Source organism: Rhineura floridana, chromosome 5 (genome assembly GCF_030035675.1).
Source record: "Rhineura floridana isolate rRhiFlo1 chromosome 5, rRhiFlo1.hap2, whole genome shotgun sequence".
Taxonomy (NCBI): Eukaryota; Metazoa; Chordata; class Lepidosauria; order Squamata; family Rhineuridae; genus Rhineura; species Rhineura floridana.
Genome location: NC_084484.1, coordinates 165775879 through 165796388, shown reverse-complemented (window position 1 = coordinate 165796388; position 20510 = coordinate 165775879). Strand labels below are relative to the sequence as shown.

General features: G+C 41.8%; 1 protein-coding gene across 1 annotated transcript in view; it reads left to right on the top strand.

The window, feature by feature from the left end:
- CNTN5 (contactin 5) overlaps positions 1-20510 on the top strand; it is a 324115-nt gene that overhangs the window by 223815 nt on the left and 79790 nt on the right. Inside the window, exons 11-12 of the mRNA XM_061628766.1 lie at positions 8806-8964; positions 10818-10967. Of these exons, the coding sequence (XP_061484750.1) occupies positions 8806-8964; positions 10818-10967 (309 nt within the window). The remainder of the gene's footprint in view (positions 1-8805; positions 8965-10817; positions 10968-20510) is intronic.

Genomic DNA, 20510 nt, shown 5'->3' with positions numbered 1-20510 from the left:
GTTCCTTCCCTTCATCCACATCTCTCAAAACTGAACATATCATATATATTTTTATCATGATGCTGCTGGGGTCCCAGGTGGCATCTGTTGTAACTGTTTCTTTCAGGCAAGGCTTTAGCCTCAGTCACCCGTGCTTTGGTAAATTCTCTGACTGATTACAGCAATGTGCTTTATATAGGGTTGCCTTTAAAGATGTTCAGAAACGTCAGTTAGTACAGAATGCTGAGACCCTTGACAAGGAGAAGTTACTATTCTAGCTCAGCCACACTGATTGCTGATTTTGTACAGTCTGCATTTTTAAGTGAACCAACCTTATTCAGCCTTCCCAGATGAATATACAGAGCAAAACGCAGTTATTGTTTAGTTTTTGCCCTTCTCCAAATTTTGTGATACAGATCTCAGCTAAAAATTTTTTTTAAATGCATATAAAATGTATACAAAATGTCTGGTTTAGGATAAGCTGCAGATAGAATTGCACAATTTTTGGAGGAAAGGCTTTCAGAAATGCAAATTTTCATATATGATTTTTGGGGGGGGGAAATCACAGAAGGATGCAGAAATGGGATGTAATGGGTATATTTATTTATTATTGCATTTATATCCTGCCTTTCCTTGAAGGAGCTCAAGATGGTGTACATGTTTTCTCCCCTTTCCATTTTATTCTCACAACAACCCTGTAGATAGGTTAGGCTAAGAGGCAGTGACTGGCCCAAGTGAGCTTCATGGCCGAGTGAGGATTTGAACCCTGGACTCCCAGGTCATAGTCCAACCCTCTAGCCACTTCACCACACTGGCTCTCATATAAAATGCATAGAAAATGTGTATTTTTAGGATAAACTGCATACAGAATTGCAGAATTTTTGGAGGAAAGGCTTTCAAAAATGCAAATTTTTCATACATGGTTCATATGAATTAGTACATGCAAAACTGACAGACTGGAAATAGATTGATGTGTCAATCCCTAGTCCCGTGCCACATTCAAAGTGCTGGTGAAGCCCTACATGGTTTGGAGACTGAATTCTTTAGTGAGTGCCTCCTCCATTGTGTAACTGTCAGCTCCCTGAGAGGAAGTTGCTGCTTATTGTCCTGTACAGTTGTGTGAGCTGCAAGAGCAGAGGGCTGTGCCCTCCATTACAAGTACATCCAATATCTCACAGTTTAAAATAAAGACAATGATGTGCATGACTGCTAGGAGCAGAGTCTAGCAGCCCAACACCATTGCTTAAGGGGCAATGATAGACAAACAGAACCCAGACCCAAATGTATCACCCTCAGAAAGCAGGAACTGAAAGCCGATGCAAGCAGATGACTCCAGCAGCCAGAAGAAACATTGCTGCAAGCTACCCATAATATGGCAAGAAACAGACTTATACTGCAGGTGAGGGCCTCCTGAGGAAACCACCTTATCAGGAGGTCCATTCCGCACAATATTATTTCACCTACATTGGCTGCCAGTTGTTTTCCGGGCCCAATTCAAGGTGTTGGTATTAACCTTTAAATCCCTATACGGTCTCGGCCCAGTTTATCTGAAGGAGCGCCTCCAGTACCACAAATTAAGCCGGCCAACCAGATCAGCCACACAGGGCCTTCTCTCAGTCCCACCAACGAAAACAGCTAGGTTGGTAGGGACTAGAGAGAGGGCATTTTCAGTGGCGGCCCCCACTCTCTGGAACTCCCTCCCATTCGATCTTCGCCATGCCCCTTCCCTGGATATATTTCGCTGGGCATTAAAAACTTGGCTTTTTGGACAGGCCTTCAGGAATTCTGGGGAGGGCTAACTTTTTTGGGATATTTTATTATCTATTGATCACCCTAACTGATTTCATGCTGCTGTGATTAATGATCGTTCTGATTTTATTGTATTTTATCTGTATTGTATTGTAATTTACTGAATTTTAGTTTGTACGTCGCCTAGAGTGGCTTCGGCCAGATAGGCGACACAAAAATTAAATTTATTATTATTATTATTATTAATATAGGAAGCAGGCCTTTAGTGTTGTGCCACCTGCCCTGTTGTCTTTTCAGCACCCACTGAAGCCTTCTTTTTCTGACAAGCTTTTTAAGTAGAGATCTTTCCCAGTCTCCAACCGTACTTTCTGTAGTTTCAAGGTGTTTTTAGATACTTTAATCGTTTTATTGTTTGTGTGTTTGCCGCCCTCTGTTCCTTTAGGAAAGACAAGACATAAATTTAATAAATAAGTGAATATACTATATTGCATGTATAAAGAAAAATAGTCCTATTTTACAGCTGAGGAACACCAAGGGAGAGCAGCTAGGCTAAAATAAACCATGAATTCAGGGCCAGAATAATTAAATACAGGACCGGCTCCAGAGGGTGGCCAGGTCAGGCCCCAGCTGAGGGCTCCTGAAGCCCAAGGGGCCCTCTTAGGGTGGGAGGGTAGCAGCTCCTGACCCTGCCATGGAGAGGGGGCTTCCAGTTACGCCCCTACAACTGTGCGGTCCCATGATGCCCACCTGCATGCCCCATCTACCTCTCCTGTCGCCATCTTGGTTGATGGCAGGCATGCGCACGCAGCACGGCCAGCATTTACCAAAGTGGGAGAGATAGGTGCCCTGATTAAATATATATATACAGTATACATTATATAGCCATGAGAGTGGCTGTATACTATAGTCAGCATGGATTTTTCACATTCCGCAATGTTAAATTGAAAATACCCCCATGCCATTCTGATGCTTCCCATAAGCTCATTTCAAAACAAAACCTTACGAAACTTATAGTCTTGAACTCAGAAACACTTGCTTAACAACCCTCTCAATTTTATGGCATACACGAAACAGTCAGAGAGAATCGAGAGTTCAACGTTTAAAAAGACAGAGAGAAAACCCAGCCCCTTTTGGACTTTTTTCTGTCAGTGTTCTCATAATTTGTTGAAATTAATTAAAAAACAGCCATGTTCCCAGAGTACTTGTAATCCCATTACTGACCTTGCCCCATACTCTGACTTTCATCTTCTGCAGTTTAAAAGTTAAAAAAAAAAAAGCCTGGTTGATTTTTAATTAATTTAAGAAATTTAGCATTGAAGTCAATGATAAGCCCAGGCATGCTCAATAAGAACCAACTGTCAGTGTTCTAAAAGCCAGACTCACAGCTGCTGGGCTTGCCTAATCAGGGGCCACACCCACACCAGACCTTTATTTCACTTTAGAGAGTCATGGCTTCCCCCAAAGAATCCTGGGAAGTGTAGTTTTTGAAGGGTGCTGAGAGGAGATTCCTATTCCCCTGACAGAGCTCCAATGGCCAGAGTGATTGAACAGTCAGCCGCTCTGATTGAAGCGCTGTGAGGGGCACTGGGCGTCTCCTAGCAACTCTCAGCACTCTTCACTAACTATACTTCCCAGGATTCTTTGGGAGAAGCCATGACTCTCTAGAGTGAAGTAAAGGTCTGGTGTGGATGTGGCAAGGGACAGCTTTGGCTTAAATTTGGGTGGGAGGCTACATGTGCCTGCTGTAGAATAAAGAGATGGGGAAAACACTGAAAAATGATACTGTTCATAATGTATTTCTTTTGAAAAGGAAACGGGCTTTCCCTCTGCCAAGTGCCCACCCGTCCAATCTCTTCCCCTCCCCCTCCCCTTCTTGCCCCTCCCCCAGGACAGCTTCACCTATCCTAAGCATGATTGCACAGGAGTAAATACCATTGAACTCAAAAAGCATTCAAATGATCAAACCTGTCCTCCCCTCCTCCTCCCTCCTCCCTCCTACCCCCTCCCTCTTTCCCCTTCCCTCCCCCCTTCCTTTGTTCCTCCCTCCCCCTTCTAGGAAAACCCAGAGCACATTTGGGGGGGCACACTGGGAGAAAGAGAGGTAGGGGAAGTTCCATTCTGCTTGTGAAGGTCATTCCACATGCCCAATGATGACGTAGTTGGATGCAATCCATTGAGATCAAACTTTAGCTCAGCTGGATGGGAAACTTCCCCAGACATGGTCACATAAGTTCAGGGAACACACAGCTCCTTTGCTCCCCCATGTCCTGAAGCATACTTTGTCTAAAACTCAAAAACTCACAAAAACTTGGATCAGCTCTGGATTTTTTTAAAATGTAGCATTTTGTATCAGGATCGCATAAGTCATTTCTTGTTGGCAGGGCCGGTCCCAAAGGGCGGCCAGGGCTCTTATTTTTATTTATGTATTCATATATTAGCTCATTTTTATTGTTTTTGGTTACTGATTAAAAAAATTGTAAGCTGCCTAACACTAATATGGAAACGTGGGATATATATATAAGTTAGTCATGTCTATTGACTTCATGGGTCTACTCTGAGTAAGACTATTGAATACCACCCAATGTCCTGCAGGAGATCTTGGCATATACGTATGTGTGTGCGGGTGTCTAAGTTCATGGTATTGGTACTGGTATACAAAGGCCTATACATCTTGGGACCAGGATACCTAAAGTTTTGTCTCAACCCTTATTGTTGTAATGTGCCTTCAAGTCGACTACGACTTATGACAACCCTGTGCATCAGAAACCTCCAATAGCATCTGTTATAAACCACCCTGTTCAGATCTTGTAAGTTCAGATCTGTGGCTTCCTTTATGGAATGAATCCATCTCTTGTTTGGCCTTCCTCTTTTTCTACTCCCTTCTGTTTTTCCCAGCATTATTGTCTTTTCTAGTGAATCATGTCTTCTCATTATGTGTCCAAAGTACAATAACCTCAGTTTCATCATTTTATCTTCTAGAGATAGTTCTGATTTAATTTGTTCTAACACACAGTTATTTGTCTTTTTCACAGTCCATGGTATGCACAAAGCTCTCCTCCAGCACCACATTTCAAATGAGTTGATTTTTCTCTTATCTGCTTTTTCCACTATCCAACTTTCACATCCATACATAAAGATTGGGAATACCATGATCTAAGTGCTCCGGACTTTAGTGTTCAATGATACATCTTTGCATTTGAGGACCTTTTCTAGTTCTCTCACAGCTGCCCTCACCAGTCCTAGCCTTCTTCTAATTTCTTGACTATTGTCTCCATTTTGGTTAACGACTGTGCCGAAGTATTGATAATCCTTGACAAGTTCAATGTCCTCGTTGGCAACGTTAAAGTTACATAAATCTTCTGTTGTCATTACTTTAGTTTTCTTGACATTCAGCTGTAGTCCTGCTTTTGTGCTTTCCTCCTAACCAATCATTGTGAACTGCAGGAGAGGGTCTTCTGCAGATATTATCTCATCAGGAATTTGTCCTTTACCATGGTGGCACTTACCCTTTGCAACTCCCTCTCAGTACATATCAAACAGGGGCCATCTATGTTGTCTTTTTGGTGCCTACTGAAGACATCCTTTTTTTTAGAAGCCTTTTAAGTGGAGATCACACCTCAAAACACCTTTGAATATTAGGCAGGCGCCATCTCTGCTATCTTTTTGGCGCCTTTTGAAGACTTTCCTCTTTCAACAAGCGTTTTAAGTTGAGACCTATCCCAGTCTGCATCTGTGTCAGAATTGTTTAATATGTTTTTTAAATAATGTTTTTAACCCTTATTTAAAGTTGTGGTGTTTTTTTAAAAAAAGTTTTTAATGCTGTTTTGTTTTAATGTATTTTAAGATCTGTTTTTATGATGTTTTAAAGTGTTTTAGCAGTTTGTTCGCCGCCCTGAGCTCCTGCTGGGAGGAAGGGCGGGATACAAATTAAATAAATAAACAAATACTAAATAAAAAGGATATTGTACAGCTGGAAAGATTTCAGAAAAGGGCAACCAAAAAGAGGAAGGAGCTGGAGAAAGTCCCCTATGAGGAAACGTTACAACATTTGGGGCTTTTTAGTGTAGAAAAATTGAGTAAGAGGAGACACAACAGAGGTGTATAACATTATGTATGGTATGGAGAAAGTGTTTATTTATTTATTTATTAGATTTTTATACCTCCCAACTAGCATAGCTCTCTGGGCGGTTTACAGCAAAATACAGATACATACAATAAGAACCCATAATACCTTTATACCTTTATTACATTTCTATACCTCCCCATAGCCGAAGCTCTCTGGGCGGTTTACAGCAATTAAAAACAATATGCAAATTTTAAAACACACACACACAAAAACAATTTACAAACACAATTTAAAATGCCTGAGGGAAGAGGGAAGTCTTGACCTGGCGCGGAAAAGAGAGTGTTGGCGCCAGGCGCATCTCCTCGGAGACTGGAAATCGAAAGGAGGAGTGTCATCCCAGGCAAGCCACGTCGAGAACACACTTTTATTGAAACACTTGCAAATATGATAAAATGAAAGGAATAAATTAGCAAGCAGACATAGTTATGGGTGACCCAAGAAGGAGTTGGGATACTGAGCTGGACAGGGAAAGGCATCCGGAGCCTCCCTGTGCTGCCCGCTGGGATAACTTTCCCGCAGCCTTTGCAAGGGTCTTCCAGCTTGATCGCTCCCCATTACAGTCCAGGGGAGATTGCTAATAATACTACAAGAGCACATATAAGAAAATGAAAAGTCTAAAATCAATTATAGCAAATTTAAAACTAAATTAAAATTAGATTAAAATGCCTTAGAAAAGAGGAAGTTTTTAACTTGGCGCCGAAAAGATAGCAAAGTCGGCGCCAAGCGCACCTCATCGGGGAGACTATTCCACAGTTCAGGGGCCACCACCGAGAAGGCCCTAGTTCTTGTTACCACCCTCCGAGCCTCTCTCTGAGTCGGAACTCGGAGGAGGGCCTTCGATGTAGAACGCAGTGTACGGGCAGGTTCATATCGGGAGAGGCGTTCCAGCAGATATTGTGGTCCCGCGCCGTGTAAGAGAACGTTTTTCTCCCTTTGTCATCACACTACAACTTGGGAGCATCCAATGAAGATACTGGACAGACAAAATAAAATACTTCACACAGTGCATAGCTGAACAATGGAATTCACTCTCAGAAGATTCAGTGATGGCCATCATCATGGATGCCTTTATAAGAGGATTAAAGAAATTATGGAAGGATAAGGCTGTCGGTGGCTACTAGCCATGATGTCTGTGTTCAGCCTCTACTGTAGGAGGCAGCATCTCTCGGAATACCAGCTGCTGGGAATCACAAGTGGGAAGAGTGCTATTGCGCACTGGTCATGCTGGTGAGATTCCCATGGGCATCTGGTTGGCCACTGTGAGAACAAGATGCTGGACAGGATGGGTTAATTGTTTTTACATATTAAATTTTTAAAATTGCTTTTACATAAGAAGATGTTTTAATTGCTTTTTAAATAATATAATTGTCTTTGTGTATGAAATTGTGTCATCGTTTATTTTGAAATCACTTTGAGATATTTTATATTGCCGCCCTGGGTTCCTGCTGGAAGGAAGGGCGGGATATAAATCAAATATTAAATAAATAAATAAATAATATTTTATGGGAAGCAGAACTAAATGGATAAATAAACAAATATTAGTTTGTACATGCATGACGTAAAAAACCATCAACATTGAGTTTGTATCACACTATTATTATTATTATTATTATTAGTTAACACTCTAAAACACTTTAAAATAGACTTTAAAATATATTAGAACAAAACATTTTAAAAAACATATTACACAAAACATTTTAAAAAACATATTACACAAAACATCTTTAAAAACATCTTAAAAAGCAATTCCAACACAGGCACAGACTGGATAGGGTCTCTTCTTAAAAGGCTTGTTGAAAGAGGAAGGTCTTTAGTATGCACCAGAAAGATAATACAGATGGTGCCTGTCTAATATTAAGAGGAGGGAAATTCAAAGGGTAGTTGCCACTGTACTAAAGGTCTGCTTCCTATGTTGCATGGAATGGACCTCCTGATAAGATGGTATCTGCAGCAGGCCCTCACCTGCAGAGTGCAGTGATCAACTGGGTATATAAGGGGTACGATGATCTTTCAGGTATCCTGGTCCCAAACTGTATAGGGCTTTGTACAACAAAACCAGAACCCTGAACTTGGCTGGGTAGCTAATGGGCAGCCATTATCACAGTACAATAAAGGCTTTCACTTGCCATTGCCATTAGAATCCTGGACCAATGAGATGTCATTCTGTTTATTATCCAAACTGTTGTTTCCCACTAGGGATGGAAGAAAATATTGTTGTGCTTAAGCAAACTGACCTAATTTACACCTCTGGAACTAATACACAATTGCAGCATAATTAATTATTCTTTGGATTTCGCACTTTTCTGAATGCTGTGATACTTTTTGCCCAAAAAGTATACCAAAATGCATTAAAACTGCATATTATGGGGGAAAATACATTTTGAAATGCAAACATTGAGATAAAATATGTATTTAATAACATATCTTGTGATAAAATGTATGTTTAAGTATTATTCATTTAAAAAACCTGTAGATTAATGCAGAAATGGGATGGAATGGATTTATGTGCATATTTATAAGTAGATTTATAAATAAATATGTGAAATATGCAGACCTTGGAACAGTTACTTTTTGGAGCTACAACTCCCATCAGCCCAATCCAGTGGCCATGCTGGCTGGGGCTGATGGGAGTTGTAGTTCAAAAAAATAACTTTTCCAAGCTCTGAAAATATGAATAACATATTAAATTCACCTGGACCTCAAATAGAGCGATCCAACCATCTCCTTTTTCCAGTGAAGTGATTCAAACTTGCAGGCACTCAAAAACGGTACAGTCCTATTATGTGACTTTTTGCCCCATCAAAATATACATTGGGGATGGGGTGTTCACAGCAATTATGAAGAATGGTGGTTCTTAATCTGGATTAATTAACAGAGTGCAACAAGGGTGTGATCCTAAATGTATGGCGATAAGTATTTCAAAGAAGTGCATTTCCTCTCTTTGCTTTCAGGCCCACCAGGGTCTCCTGGGATTGTGATTGTTGAGGAGATCACAGAAACCACAGCGACACTTTCATGGACTCCTGGGGCAGACAACCACAGTCCCATCACCTCCTACAATCTTCAAGCCCGAAGTCCATTTTCACTTGGCTGGCAAACTGTGAAAACAGGTGAGATTTAAAACAAAAAACAAATCAACCACTTTGGGTCCTTCAATTGACAGAGGAGGCCCTTTTGGTGGTGCCATCAATGGGAGCTGCCCAGTTAGCCTTGTCCCATGACAAGCTCCCCAATTGTGGGATGCCCTCTCTGGTGAGGTGCATTTTTTAACTTTCAGGGGAATGTTTAAACATGCCTCTTCATCCAGGCAGTAGATGGCTGAAAGATAATGTTCCTGGCAACCTTTAAATTAGGAATATACAAGAACATAGGAAGCTGCCTTATACTGAGTCACACCTTTGCTCCATCTAGCTCAATATTGTCAACACTGACTGACAGCAGCTTTCCAGGGTTCCAGGCAGGGAGCACTCCCAGTCCTACCTAGAGATGCCAGGGATTGAATCTAGGATGCAAAGCAGATACTCTACCACTGAGCTATTATTAGCTGTAAAATATTTATTTTTATCATTTGTATACCACTTAATTGTTGAAACCTCTAAGTGGTTTGTGATTGTTTGTGATTGATATTTGGATGCTTTCAATTGTTTTTAAATGTTTTAAATATGTATTTTATTTTTATTACATTATTTTCTTTGCTACCCAGGCCTCCTACCCTAGGAGGAAAGGCAGGATCCTTGGAAGTGAGCTACAACTACTTACTTAATTTAAAGCATTTTGATCAAGTAAAAGTGTGTGTGTGTGTGCTGTGGATAGTCAGTACCATCTTAGAAGAGGCCCTCATCTGAGGCTGTTTTTCCTTTGTGAGAATAAATAGGTTCTTCTAACATGATGGTTTTGATCCAGGCTTAATCATGCTTAGAGTAGACCCATTGAAATCAGTGGGTTGTATTCAACATAGTGCTAAGGCAATAGCTCCATCAGCACAAGGATTTCTCCTTGCCCAACATAATGTTCTACTCCTCTCCTATACCCGCATACACCCCTAAACCTGCTCTGTGGTTTTCCGTAGTCCTCCAGAGCAGATTTGGGGATGGCCCGAGGTGTGCGGGTGGAGGAGGGGAACCCATTGCGCAAGTGCTCACTCTAGTACTTTTTGAAAGCACTTTTTATTTTACTCTCAAAATAATATTTAAATCTATATTTTGATACGTTTAAACCAGGTGTGGGGAACCTTTGACCCTCCAGATGTTGCTGAACTAAACTCTCAGCATCCCCATCTCTCATCAGCCCCATCAAGCATGGCCAATGGCCAGGGATAATGGGAGTTGCAGTTCAGCAACATCTGGAGAGCCGGTGGTTCCCCACCCCTGGTTTATACTGTCAAGAACTACATTGCAACATTTGAAAAAGTTTGAAAACCATTGGATATTTAATTTTTGGAGTGCAGATGAGTCTTGAGAGGTGCAAATCAGTGCATTTTACATAGGAATGTGCAATGATAGAATTCTTCATGCATTCTAAGTTGTCCCAATGAGTGCAGTTAAGAACATAAGAAGAGCCTGCTGGATCAGGCCAGTGGCCCATCTAGTCCAGCATCCTGTTCTCACAGTGGCCAACCAGGTGCCTGGGGGAAGCGCACAAGCAGGACCCGAGTGCAAGAACACTCTCCCCTCCTGAGGCTTCCGGCAACTGGTTTTCAGAAGCATGCTGCCTCTGACTAGGGTGGCAGAGCAAAGCCATCATGGCTAGTAGCCATTGATAGCCCTGTCCTCCATGAATTTGTCTAATCTTCTTTTAAAGCCATCCAAGCTGGTGGCCAATACTGCGTCTTGTGGGAGCAAATTCCATAGTTTAACTATGCGCTGAGTAAAGAAGTACTTCCTTCCCCCAACTTCCATTTAGCAACTTTGTTTATGGACTGTACAGCTTGAATGAGTTACTCCATTTTTCTTGCCCTTTGCAGTTCCAGAAAACATCAGTGGTGACATGGAGTCTGCCATGGCTGTTGAATTGAACCCGTGGGTGGAATATGAGTTTAGAGTTGTAGCAACTAACAAAATTGGGACCGGAGATCCAAGTGCACCATCTAGAGTGATCCGGACCAAGGAAGCAGGTAAGAATCTTGAATGTAAACAACAACTTTAACATGACTATGGTACATGGTCTCTTGCTGCAATTCCTGCTTTGCCCACTACCAAACTAGCCTGATGTGTGAGATTTTTAAAAGTTTATAATAAAAATATATTTTAGACTGCCATTTTTTCAGGGGTGGAAATAATAATTAAATTGGCATTGGTGACTTTATACTAGGGGTAGGAGAGGAATTCAGTTCAGTTCGTATTTAAAGGTGAATCTAATTTGCACGCACAAACTGAAACATAACTATCCTTTGAAATTTGCATGTCTCCAAATTTTGCAATGCAGCTTCCCAGCAGGGCCAGCCCCGGAGGGCAGCCAGGTTGGACCCTGGCCGAGGGCCCCTGAAGGGCCCTCCTTAGGGTGGGTGGGTAGCACTCCCTTCCACAATCTGTTGCAGTGTCAGCTCCCAACCCTGCTGTGAATCACAAAAAGGGAGCTCCCAGGCATCCCCCCTACTACTGTGCAGGCCTGTGATGGCTGCTTGCACACCCCACCTGCCTTTCCCTTGAAGTAAATGCTGGTTGCACTGCGGGTACATGCCTGCCATCAACCAAGACAGTGGCTGAGGCTTCCCTATGGGGCTGATGCCCCTGCCGCCATCTTGCTTGATGGCAGGCATGCACGCACAGTGCAGCTAGCATTCACTTCAAGGGAAAGGTAGGCGAGGTGTTTGTGCGGGTGCTGGAGCCCGGGGCAGGCTGATGCCCAAGGGCTCCAGCATGCCTGGCATTAGCCCTGCTCCCCAGGCAGGCAATGTGTGCAGAAAAGGCATATGGTAGGGTAAAGTGTGTATAAAAATGCATATATTCATGAAAATAACATACAAAAATGGTATTAGGGATATTTGCTTTGCAAAATTGTGCATATTAGGAAGAATTGCGTAATGTATTTATAAGGAGAAATCTGTGTTACAATGCTGATGAATTTTCATGAGGACTTTTTTTAAAAAGCCAAAACTTGCAAACTGATGGGGAAATGTGAAGAACTGGCATTAAGACTGGAAAGATGAGAAACTGAGAGAAACCAAAATTGGATTCATTCGTTACCATTTTGTAATGGTGCAATTCTGCACGTGCCACCTTAGAACTAAGTGCCACTGAGTTCAACAGTACCTACTCCCATGAAATGGTATGCAGAATTATAACCCAAATGTACTTTGTTTTCCTCCCTTCACACTGCCTGCAACATATTCATTTTGTATTTCCAGTCGAACACCAGGCTGGAATTGTAAACAGATTTAACCAGATGACATGCAACTAGCTATAAACCCATTCTGAGTTACATGAATCTGAATAATCCCAGATGTTATGAATTCATGCCCTGGTTACTGCTGAGCAAAGTGGAACTCTGTGTGTAACCAAAAACTGCCACTGTCACCCCTTTATTGGCATTTTGGGGTGTTGCAAAACCCTTGTTCTGCTGTGCCTTTGGTTTGGTTCACTCTGCCCTCCTGCCACCTTTCTCTGTGATTCTAAACAATGCTTGCCCAGTACATTTTTCTGCTTGAAGCACAACTACCACCACAGACAACACTTTCACAGTACAAATCTACACATGTCTACTTAGAAGTAAGCTCTGTGGAGTTCAACAGGAGCTACTACTAAGTAAGGTTCCCCAACCTGGTGTCCTAGAGATATTTTGGACTATCATCCTTTATCATCAACCATGTTTGCTGGGTCTGATGGGAGCTGTAGTCCAAAACTTCTGGAGGGGCCCAAGTTGAGAAAGGCTGGTGTAGATGATTTACATAGCATTTAAATATTTATAGACCTTGCTGTCATAAACATAAAGCAAGGGGGTATGCAACATACAAAGCTACAATAAGATCAATAAGATACTGTTTTGGGGAAAGAGATTTATGTTATACCATAAGCAGTCTCGTTGCCCCATGCAGACACCAAACCCTGCCTTTTCCCATCTGCTCTTCATAGTGCTGTCTGTATCATGTTAATTCACTCTCTGGACTGCAAGGGCAGGCCCTCTTTTAGGATCTGTCTTCTTGCATATGGTTTTAATTGATGATCTCCCATTTGGATTATAGCAATGATGTATATGTGGCGCTACCTTTGAAAATAGCCTATAAGCTTCAGCTGGTCCAAAATAGGGCAGCAAGATGGTTAACAGGCTCTGCCCAACACAATCATACTATGCCAGTGCTTTGCATCTGTCCTGGCCTTTTGGTCTGTTTCTGGGCCCAATCCAGAGGGCTGATATTCACCTGCCCTAAATGGTTTGAGGCAAGGTTACCTAAGGGATTGTCTCCTCCCATATATACCTGTTCAGACCCCAAGACTATCTTCAGACCACCTTCAGAGGCCTTTGTCTGGGTGCCTCCACCAAATGAGGTGAGGTAGGTGGCTCCCACATAGAGGTTTTGTTTTCAGTAGTGGCCCTCCTGTTGAGGAATGCACTCTCTAGAGAGGCTTGCCTGGCTTCTATGTTGTGGTCTTTTCAGTGCCAGGTGAAACTGTTTCATTTTTAAAAACATGGTTGAGTGCAGTTTTTAGATCTTAGGGATGACTGTTTTCTCTGTTGATGATTCAGTTCTGATGCTTTAACATATTTTTGATTTTACATTCATATTGCATTATAATATGCTATTTTTTTAAAAAAAAATGTACACCACCCAGAGAACTTATTGTTTACAGACAGTATAATGCTGTAAATAAACAAGTAACAGCTGCCTTTCAGGTGCAAAAACAGCTCTGCAGCCAGTCTTCTTTGTTAGGTGGGGCAGCCACATTTCTAGGTGGTCATTTGGGGGGGGGGAAGGCACACAATACCAGCCAGTCCTACACAGATGCACACACTCACTGGTGGAGAGGATGCGAGGGCTAGGCCAGTTGAAGGGAAAGGCAGTGACCTTCCCCCTCACTCCTCCATGCTGAGGGTGTGCTAACTGATATGAATGGAGTTTAATCTCTAGAATTGTCTTGCATTTTTCTGAGAGATCCCCAGAAATACTAGGCTCAAAAGCTTGACTTTGCCTATAGCTACAGCCCTTTTTCACCTGGGGTCTCCCTCTGTGGTCTGATTCTTCATGAACTGAACTACTTTGGTAATGACAATGAGCTCCTGAGCTTGGTTTTGATGCTAGATTAGGTATCTCAGTTTTAGATTCCACCCAAAAAGTGAACTTGTCCATACTACAAGTTTATGGATGGGCAGAGAGAAAATAGATACTTTAGCGTGTGTATGTTAACTACTCCATGAGGGTCCTTCCTTCTAGTCTTGTTCCTGACTTTTAAATTTTCTTTCCTGTTGGACAATCAAGAAAAAGCTTTTAACTGGTTGCTGTATAAAGAACTAACTATGTGATGGAAACTAACTGTGGACAACAATTGGATTTTTTTTTACTGGTTGCTGGTGTGATTTTTCCACCCAGAAACCCTAAAAAAGCCTCATGCTGAGCTGCACACTTTAGGAAAATGAGAAATTAAGCCTGAGTTACAGCCTAGGTGACCAGCCAGCAAGCTAACTGTAGTGTGCACATCAATGTGTAAGGCTGTTTTCATCCTTTGCCATCAAGTATTCAAGAATAATAAGAAAAAATAGCCACTCTGTGAGTATAGTGAGTGCTTTAAAAGAATAAACGGTAACTTAGGGTAGTTTTTTTTTCCAGATCAGTTTAAGTTATGTTTATTTCACCCTTTAGCAATAAGCACACAGTCCTGTTATTCTCATAATAATAACTGCAGAATAAACAAACACTTTTTACTGCAAGCAAACAAACATGCTTCTTTATGCTGCCTGGGTAGAGTACACAACTGAAACTGAAAAGCAGAGCACAGGAAAGTCCAAGGGGTGGAGTGTAACCCATAATACAAAATTCTAATATTTAACTCTTCAGGGGTTATGTTCCTATACAGTTTTTTTTTCCAGGATCACTTAAGTAATTATAGAGTAATTGTGATCATGAAAAATCCACCCTTAGTCAGGAAAAGTCTTGAGTGAGCAGTCTTTGGGGGGTTCTTCTAGATGAAGATTTTGTTGAGTACTTGCCCTGCCTTATTCACTAAATTTTTCAGAGGGTCCTGTTCTTAAAATGTTCTTATTCTTAAAACAAGCTGCCATTCTTTAAATGGAGGCTGTTATTCTGTCATGCCATAAATTAAAAAGACAATTTTTAAAAGCCCGGGAGGGGAGAGACGTGAAACACAGCTCTGGGCAGGGGCAATGCACCCATTTGCCCCACCCTTGCTACAAGGCTACCTGAAAAACAGAACATGAATATTTTAAGCAGTGAACAATGTGTGAAATGTTCTCTGAAAGGTGAGACTCCCAAGTATTGCCTCCCTAGGTGGGCCTGGTAGACTAACGTATGTAGGAAGGACACCTTCAAAAACTGGCTCTTGCATTGGTGGCTTCTAAACAATACACTGTTGCTTTAATAAATTTATATTAGATTTTAACAGTTGGTTTCATTCAATTAGCTTTGCTCTGGCTCCTAGACAATTGCGCACCTGATAAATTAAAATGCAGCACTATCTTGGCTTGCCTGCTTATCAGTGTGGTGTATTAACAAGGCTTTAGTCACTAAAGGCTGGTTTTTATGATGTGCGAGCCATTGGTTATGGGCGGTTTATAAATGAAATTAAATAAATAATAAATAATAAATAAAAGCCGCCAAAAATGCTGCTGTGTGGTGGAGTGTTCCCTGTGCAAAAGCCACTCACCCCTGTCACACTATTCTTGCTGTCTGGAGTATATTTTTATTTATTATATGTTTTCTATTACTTGTTATGGTTCGGGTTTTGTTTTCTGTTTAGCTGTATTAATTTTTTATTACATTTCTATCCCAGAGAATGGTCTGAAGGCCCATGATACTGTTCTAGTGATGCAGTTAAACAGATCTGAATGCACCCTTCCCCCCTCTCCATCTTGAGAACACGGTAGGAAGAGCAGGATATAGATTCTAAGAGATATATATAGCTATAAAGAAGTGTCCTGAACTTCCTTCAAGGAGCTCACAGCAGTGATAGTCGGGTTTTTCATGTCACTGTGTTCTCACAACAACCCTGCAAGTTAGCTTTGGTTGAGAGGTACTGGTTTTCCCAAGGCTACCTAACTGACCAAGGATTTGAACTCCAGTCTCCAGGGCATGCAATTCTTTGTTGGTTCTCAACTGGTGGGTCATATTATGGCTTCGGGTGGATTATTCCAATGACCAAACACCGCCGTTTTATTTTCACTTTAAGAAAGAGACAGACAGACAGACAGGGAGAAAAGACACACACACACAAAAAACCCAAATAAAAACAGACATACACTTTTTTAAAAAAAAAATTAGGAAGTCTTATTTTGCAAGCTGGTTTAGGTTAAAGGTAGGTTCTGGGCCTGGCGTGGTTGAGGAGGAGGACTCTCTCAGACAGACAGTTCACATTACAAACTTTGCCTTCATGCTGTGTTTGAGCAGCAGGAGATATGTACATGGCCTAGGTTTACTTTCATAAGCACTGGTGTTGCATAACTCTTTGTTTTTCAAGTAATAATAAATATACCACTTAGCATTTAGACAGTACATTTCCAGGGTTCAAAGCACATATAGGAATATAGGACAGCGCCTGATGCCAAGTCAGTCCAATGGTCCATCTAGCTCAGTAATGTCTACACTGACTGGCAGCAGATCTGCAGGATTTCAGACAGGAAGTCTTTTCCAGCCCTATCTGGAGATGTTGCAGATTGAACCTGGGACCTTCTGCATGCAAAGCATGTGCTCTGCTACTGAGCTATGGCCCTTTCCCTCAATATAATTCTCAAATAATACTGAGGATTATTATCTGTTGATTATCCTTACAACATATCATGATAGGCTAGTACTATTACATTAAAGATTATGGAGCCTATAGATGGGGAGTGACCTTGTAGATGAGGTGAGATTTGAATGAGGTGAGATTTGAATTTGCTGCAGAGGTGAGACTGTGCTGAGACCATCAAGGGGCAAGCTTTTCCACCTGCCTTGCCCCACTCCTCCGCTTGGATCTTATCAGAAGGAGCTGCAGACTGAGATGTATTGCTGTTTTGCCCCCTGCTCTTAGTGACATTTTTCTGGGGACTGTCCTTTATCAAGATGATGACTGCTTTTTGTTTTTAGTTGTTGTTTTTTAGAAATGTTATAATTTTGTTGGTTTGAATTCTTGTAGATTGTGTTGTTTTGATCTGTATTTATGTTTTTCTATTTGTGTGTGAGCTGCCTTGGGGGCCTTTTTAATAAACACTAATAATAATAAATAAATAAATAAATAATGAGGAACAGGCAGCCTAGGGATGTTCTGAGCATTCAAAAAGGGGCACTCAGAAAAGCAAACGCCTCTGTTTGAATACTTGTGAGCAGGATCAAGGCAAATGGATTCTTGCTCACCTTGATCCTGTAAGTGCCACTGTCTCTCCCAAGGGCCCAGTAATTTACCTCGGGCAAAACAGGTGTCAGCTCAGAAAGCCATGTTTCCAATTGATTCAAGTCAAATAGAATCAATTTTGCACGGTGGATTCAGGAACTTAGCCTAGTACTCATCCTCAGTGTGAAAAGATGATCCACAGGAACCTGGAGAGCATCTGGAACTGCAGGGGTGGAGAACCTGTGTCCTTCCCATCAGCCCCAGCCAGCATGGCTAATAATCAGGGATGATGGAAGATCTAGTTCAGCAACATCTAGAGGACCACAAATTCCCCATCCCTGCACTACTGCCTCTGCTGCCTTTCACCTGCTTGCTCTATCCTAGATAAGTTTATGTGTCTTTAGGGACAGGAAAAGAGGAAGATGGTGGTGAAGGGAGCTCTTTGTGAGCAGCTTTTTGGGAGCATTCAATTCAATTTCATTTTGGGTCCAGCAGCAGAAGGCTCGCACATCCCTAGCCCTGGCTTGTCACATACACTAGCAGCTGCTTCACTAGACCAGTGTTCTTCAACCTTGGCTCATCTGGATGTGTTTTGGACTACAACTCCCATCATCCCTGCCCATTGGGCTATGCTGGCTGGGGATGATGAGTTGTAATCCAACCACATCTGAGGGACCCAAGGTTGAAGAACGCTGTGCTACACCCAGGGGTATAGTCCTCCAGGGTCACAGTAGGTCATAGATAGGGTTGCCAGGTTCTTGGCCTGAGACTGATCCTGTATCTTTAGGAGAAGAGAAAGTCAGCCAAGTGCAGGTGTTCTTGCAACTGTGTAATGAGAAAAACCAAAAGGTGGGATTCTCCCTTCCTCCTGCATAACTTTTAAAGATACAGAAGACCTCTTGGTTGCCAGGCCCTCTACTTTTTTGGGAGCAGGATCCCAGTCAGGTCCCTATGTACAAGCCAATCAGCATGAAAGGGGAGTGTGTTAGCCACTAAGAAGAGTCCTTGTCCTTTCATGCTGATTGGAGCTGAGAAGACTCTTCTCAGTAGCTAACACACAGCCTCCCTTTTCATGCTGATTGGCTCCTAGGAATGGGTTTTGTAGTGGAATGTGGACTTGGAGACAACATGGAAAGCAAGGGTGCTGAGGGGAAGTGGAAAAGGGGCTGTGGTGTGACTGTCATGAAGGGACTGGGCACTTCTGAATTTGCCACTACGCTACTGGCTACACCAGCTCTCAAGAAAGCTAGTCATCTGACCCACTCCAATTTTTGGCAACCATTTGCAAATGTCATACATTAAATAGGGTGAAGGCTGAGACTGGTTCAGAGCTGTTGCTGTTTAAGAAGTGGCATTTGAGAAGTTCAGCCTCTTTTTTCCTTTTCAACAACAGCAATGCAGTGCACATTTTGCTCCATTTCAGTCTTATGGGAAAGAAGGGGAAATGCATGAAAAATACATGAGTACCTTCTGAGAAACGCATGTCTGGAAAAGCTTTTACCACCCTACCTTACGATTTAGATGGTTCCTGTGCACCATCTCTACTTGTTCAGTCAAACACCAATGGTCAAACTGCTACTCTGATTTGTCAGGCAGCACAGATCTAAGAAGACACGGGCATACAGCAGGAGACTTATCTCGGGTGATAGGTTGCATCCCTGGGCCCATGTTCCTTCCCCATTATGAATGTGTATCCTGCATTTAAAAGGGTGCATTTTGTGTTTTAATGGCCCAGATGTGTTTGAGGCTGCAAGGACATAATTTTCACACCAGTTTGGGTTTTAAAAATTTCATGACACAGGTTTGTTCTAATTTTATTACATATATATAATAAAAGACCAGGATGTCATATCCAGTACGTAGGAAAGACCACAACTGACCTACGCACATGCTTCAGGAACCACAGGTCGGCAATTTTGACAAAAAAAGGGGAGCAACCAGTTGCAAACCATTTTAACATTGAGGGTCACAGCCTGTTGGACTTTTCCATTACAGCGATAGAGATGCCAGCAGATCCAGCAGTATTGATCCAAAGGGAGAACTTTTGGATTTACTCTCTGGACACATTGGCACCACATGGCCTGAACCTGGAGGACAGTACCACCACTACTTAGCTTCTGCAAATGAAGCCCCTCTGAGCATTCCATCCTCAAAGCTCTATAACTGCCACCTTGGTAACAGCATTTGTATGTTGGCAGCTGATGAAGGCGGAAGCTGAAACGTTTTGTTAATATAATAAAAACCTCTGTTTGGTTAATCACAATTATGTTCATATATATATTATTTATATATATATTTGATTTATATCCTGCCCTTTCTCCCAGTAGGAGTCCAGGGTGGCAAACAAAAGCACTAAAAACACTTTAAAACATCATAAAAACAGACTTGAAAATATATTAAAACACAACAACCATTAAAAACATATTAAAACAAAACATCTTTAAAACATTTTTTAAAAAGCTTTAAAAACATTAAAAAAGAAGGTTTAAAAATATATTAAAAAGCAATTCCAGCACAGATGCAGGCTGGGATAAGGTCTCTACTTAAAAGGCTTGTTAAAAGAGGAAGGTCCTCAGTAGGCGCCAAAAAGATAACAGAGATGGTGCCTGTCTAATATTTAAGGGGAGGGAATTCCAAACGGTAGGTGTCACTACACTAAAGATCTGATTCCTGTGTTGTGTGGAACGGACCTCCTGATAAGAGGCCCTCACCTGCAGAGCGCAGTGATCAACTGAGTATATAAGGGGTAAGACAGTCTTTCAGGTATCCTGGTCTCAAGCTGTATAGGGCTTTGTACACCAAAACTAGAACCTTGAACTTAGTTTTGAACTTGAACTTAATTTTGTGTCTGTAGTTCTGCCATCCCCACTAGCAGTTGCTTTACTGGTCAGAACATCTTACATTTTTTTCTTCCTCTCTTCATAATAAAATTATACTCCTTGGCACTCTTATTTTATTTTGCTTTTATTGGGTTCTACTTGTCCACCTGATTCCATTGTTTGTTGCCATGTACACCGCCCCATCCCTCAGATCTGCTTAGAGGGTGTCCTATGTTTGGTCCACAGACCACCATTGGTCCATGAGCTTCATTCAGGTGGTCCCACATTAAATATTCATATGAATTTTAATTATATTTTTATTGCTTCTATTTTAATCCAGGTGCGGTACAGTTTCACCCA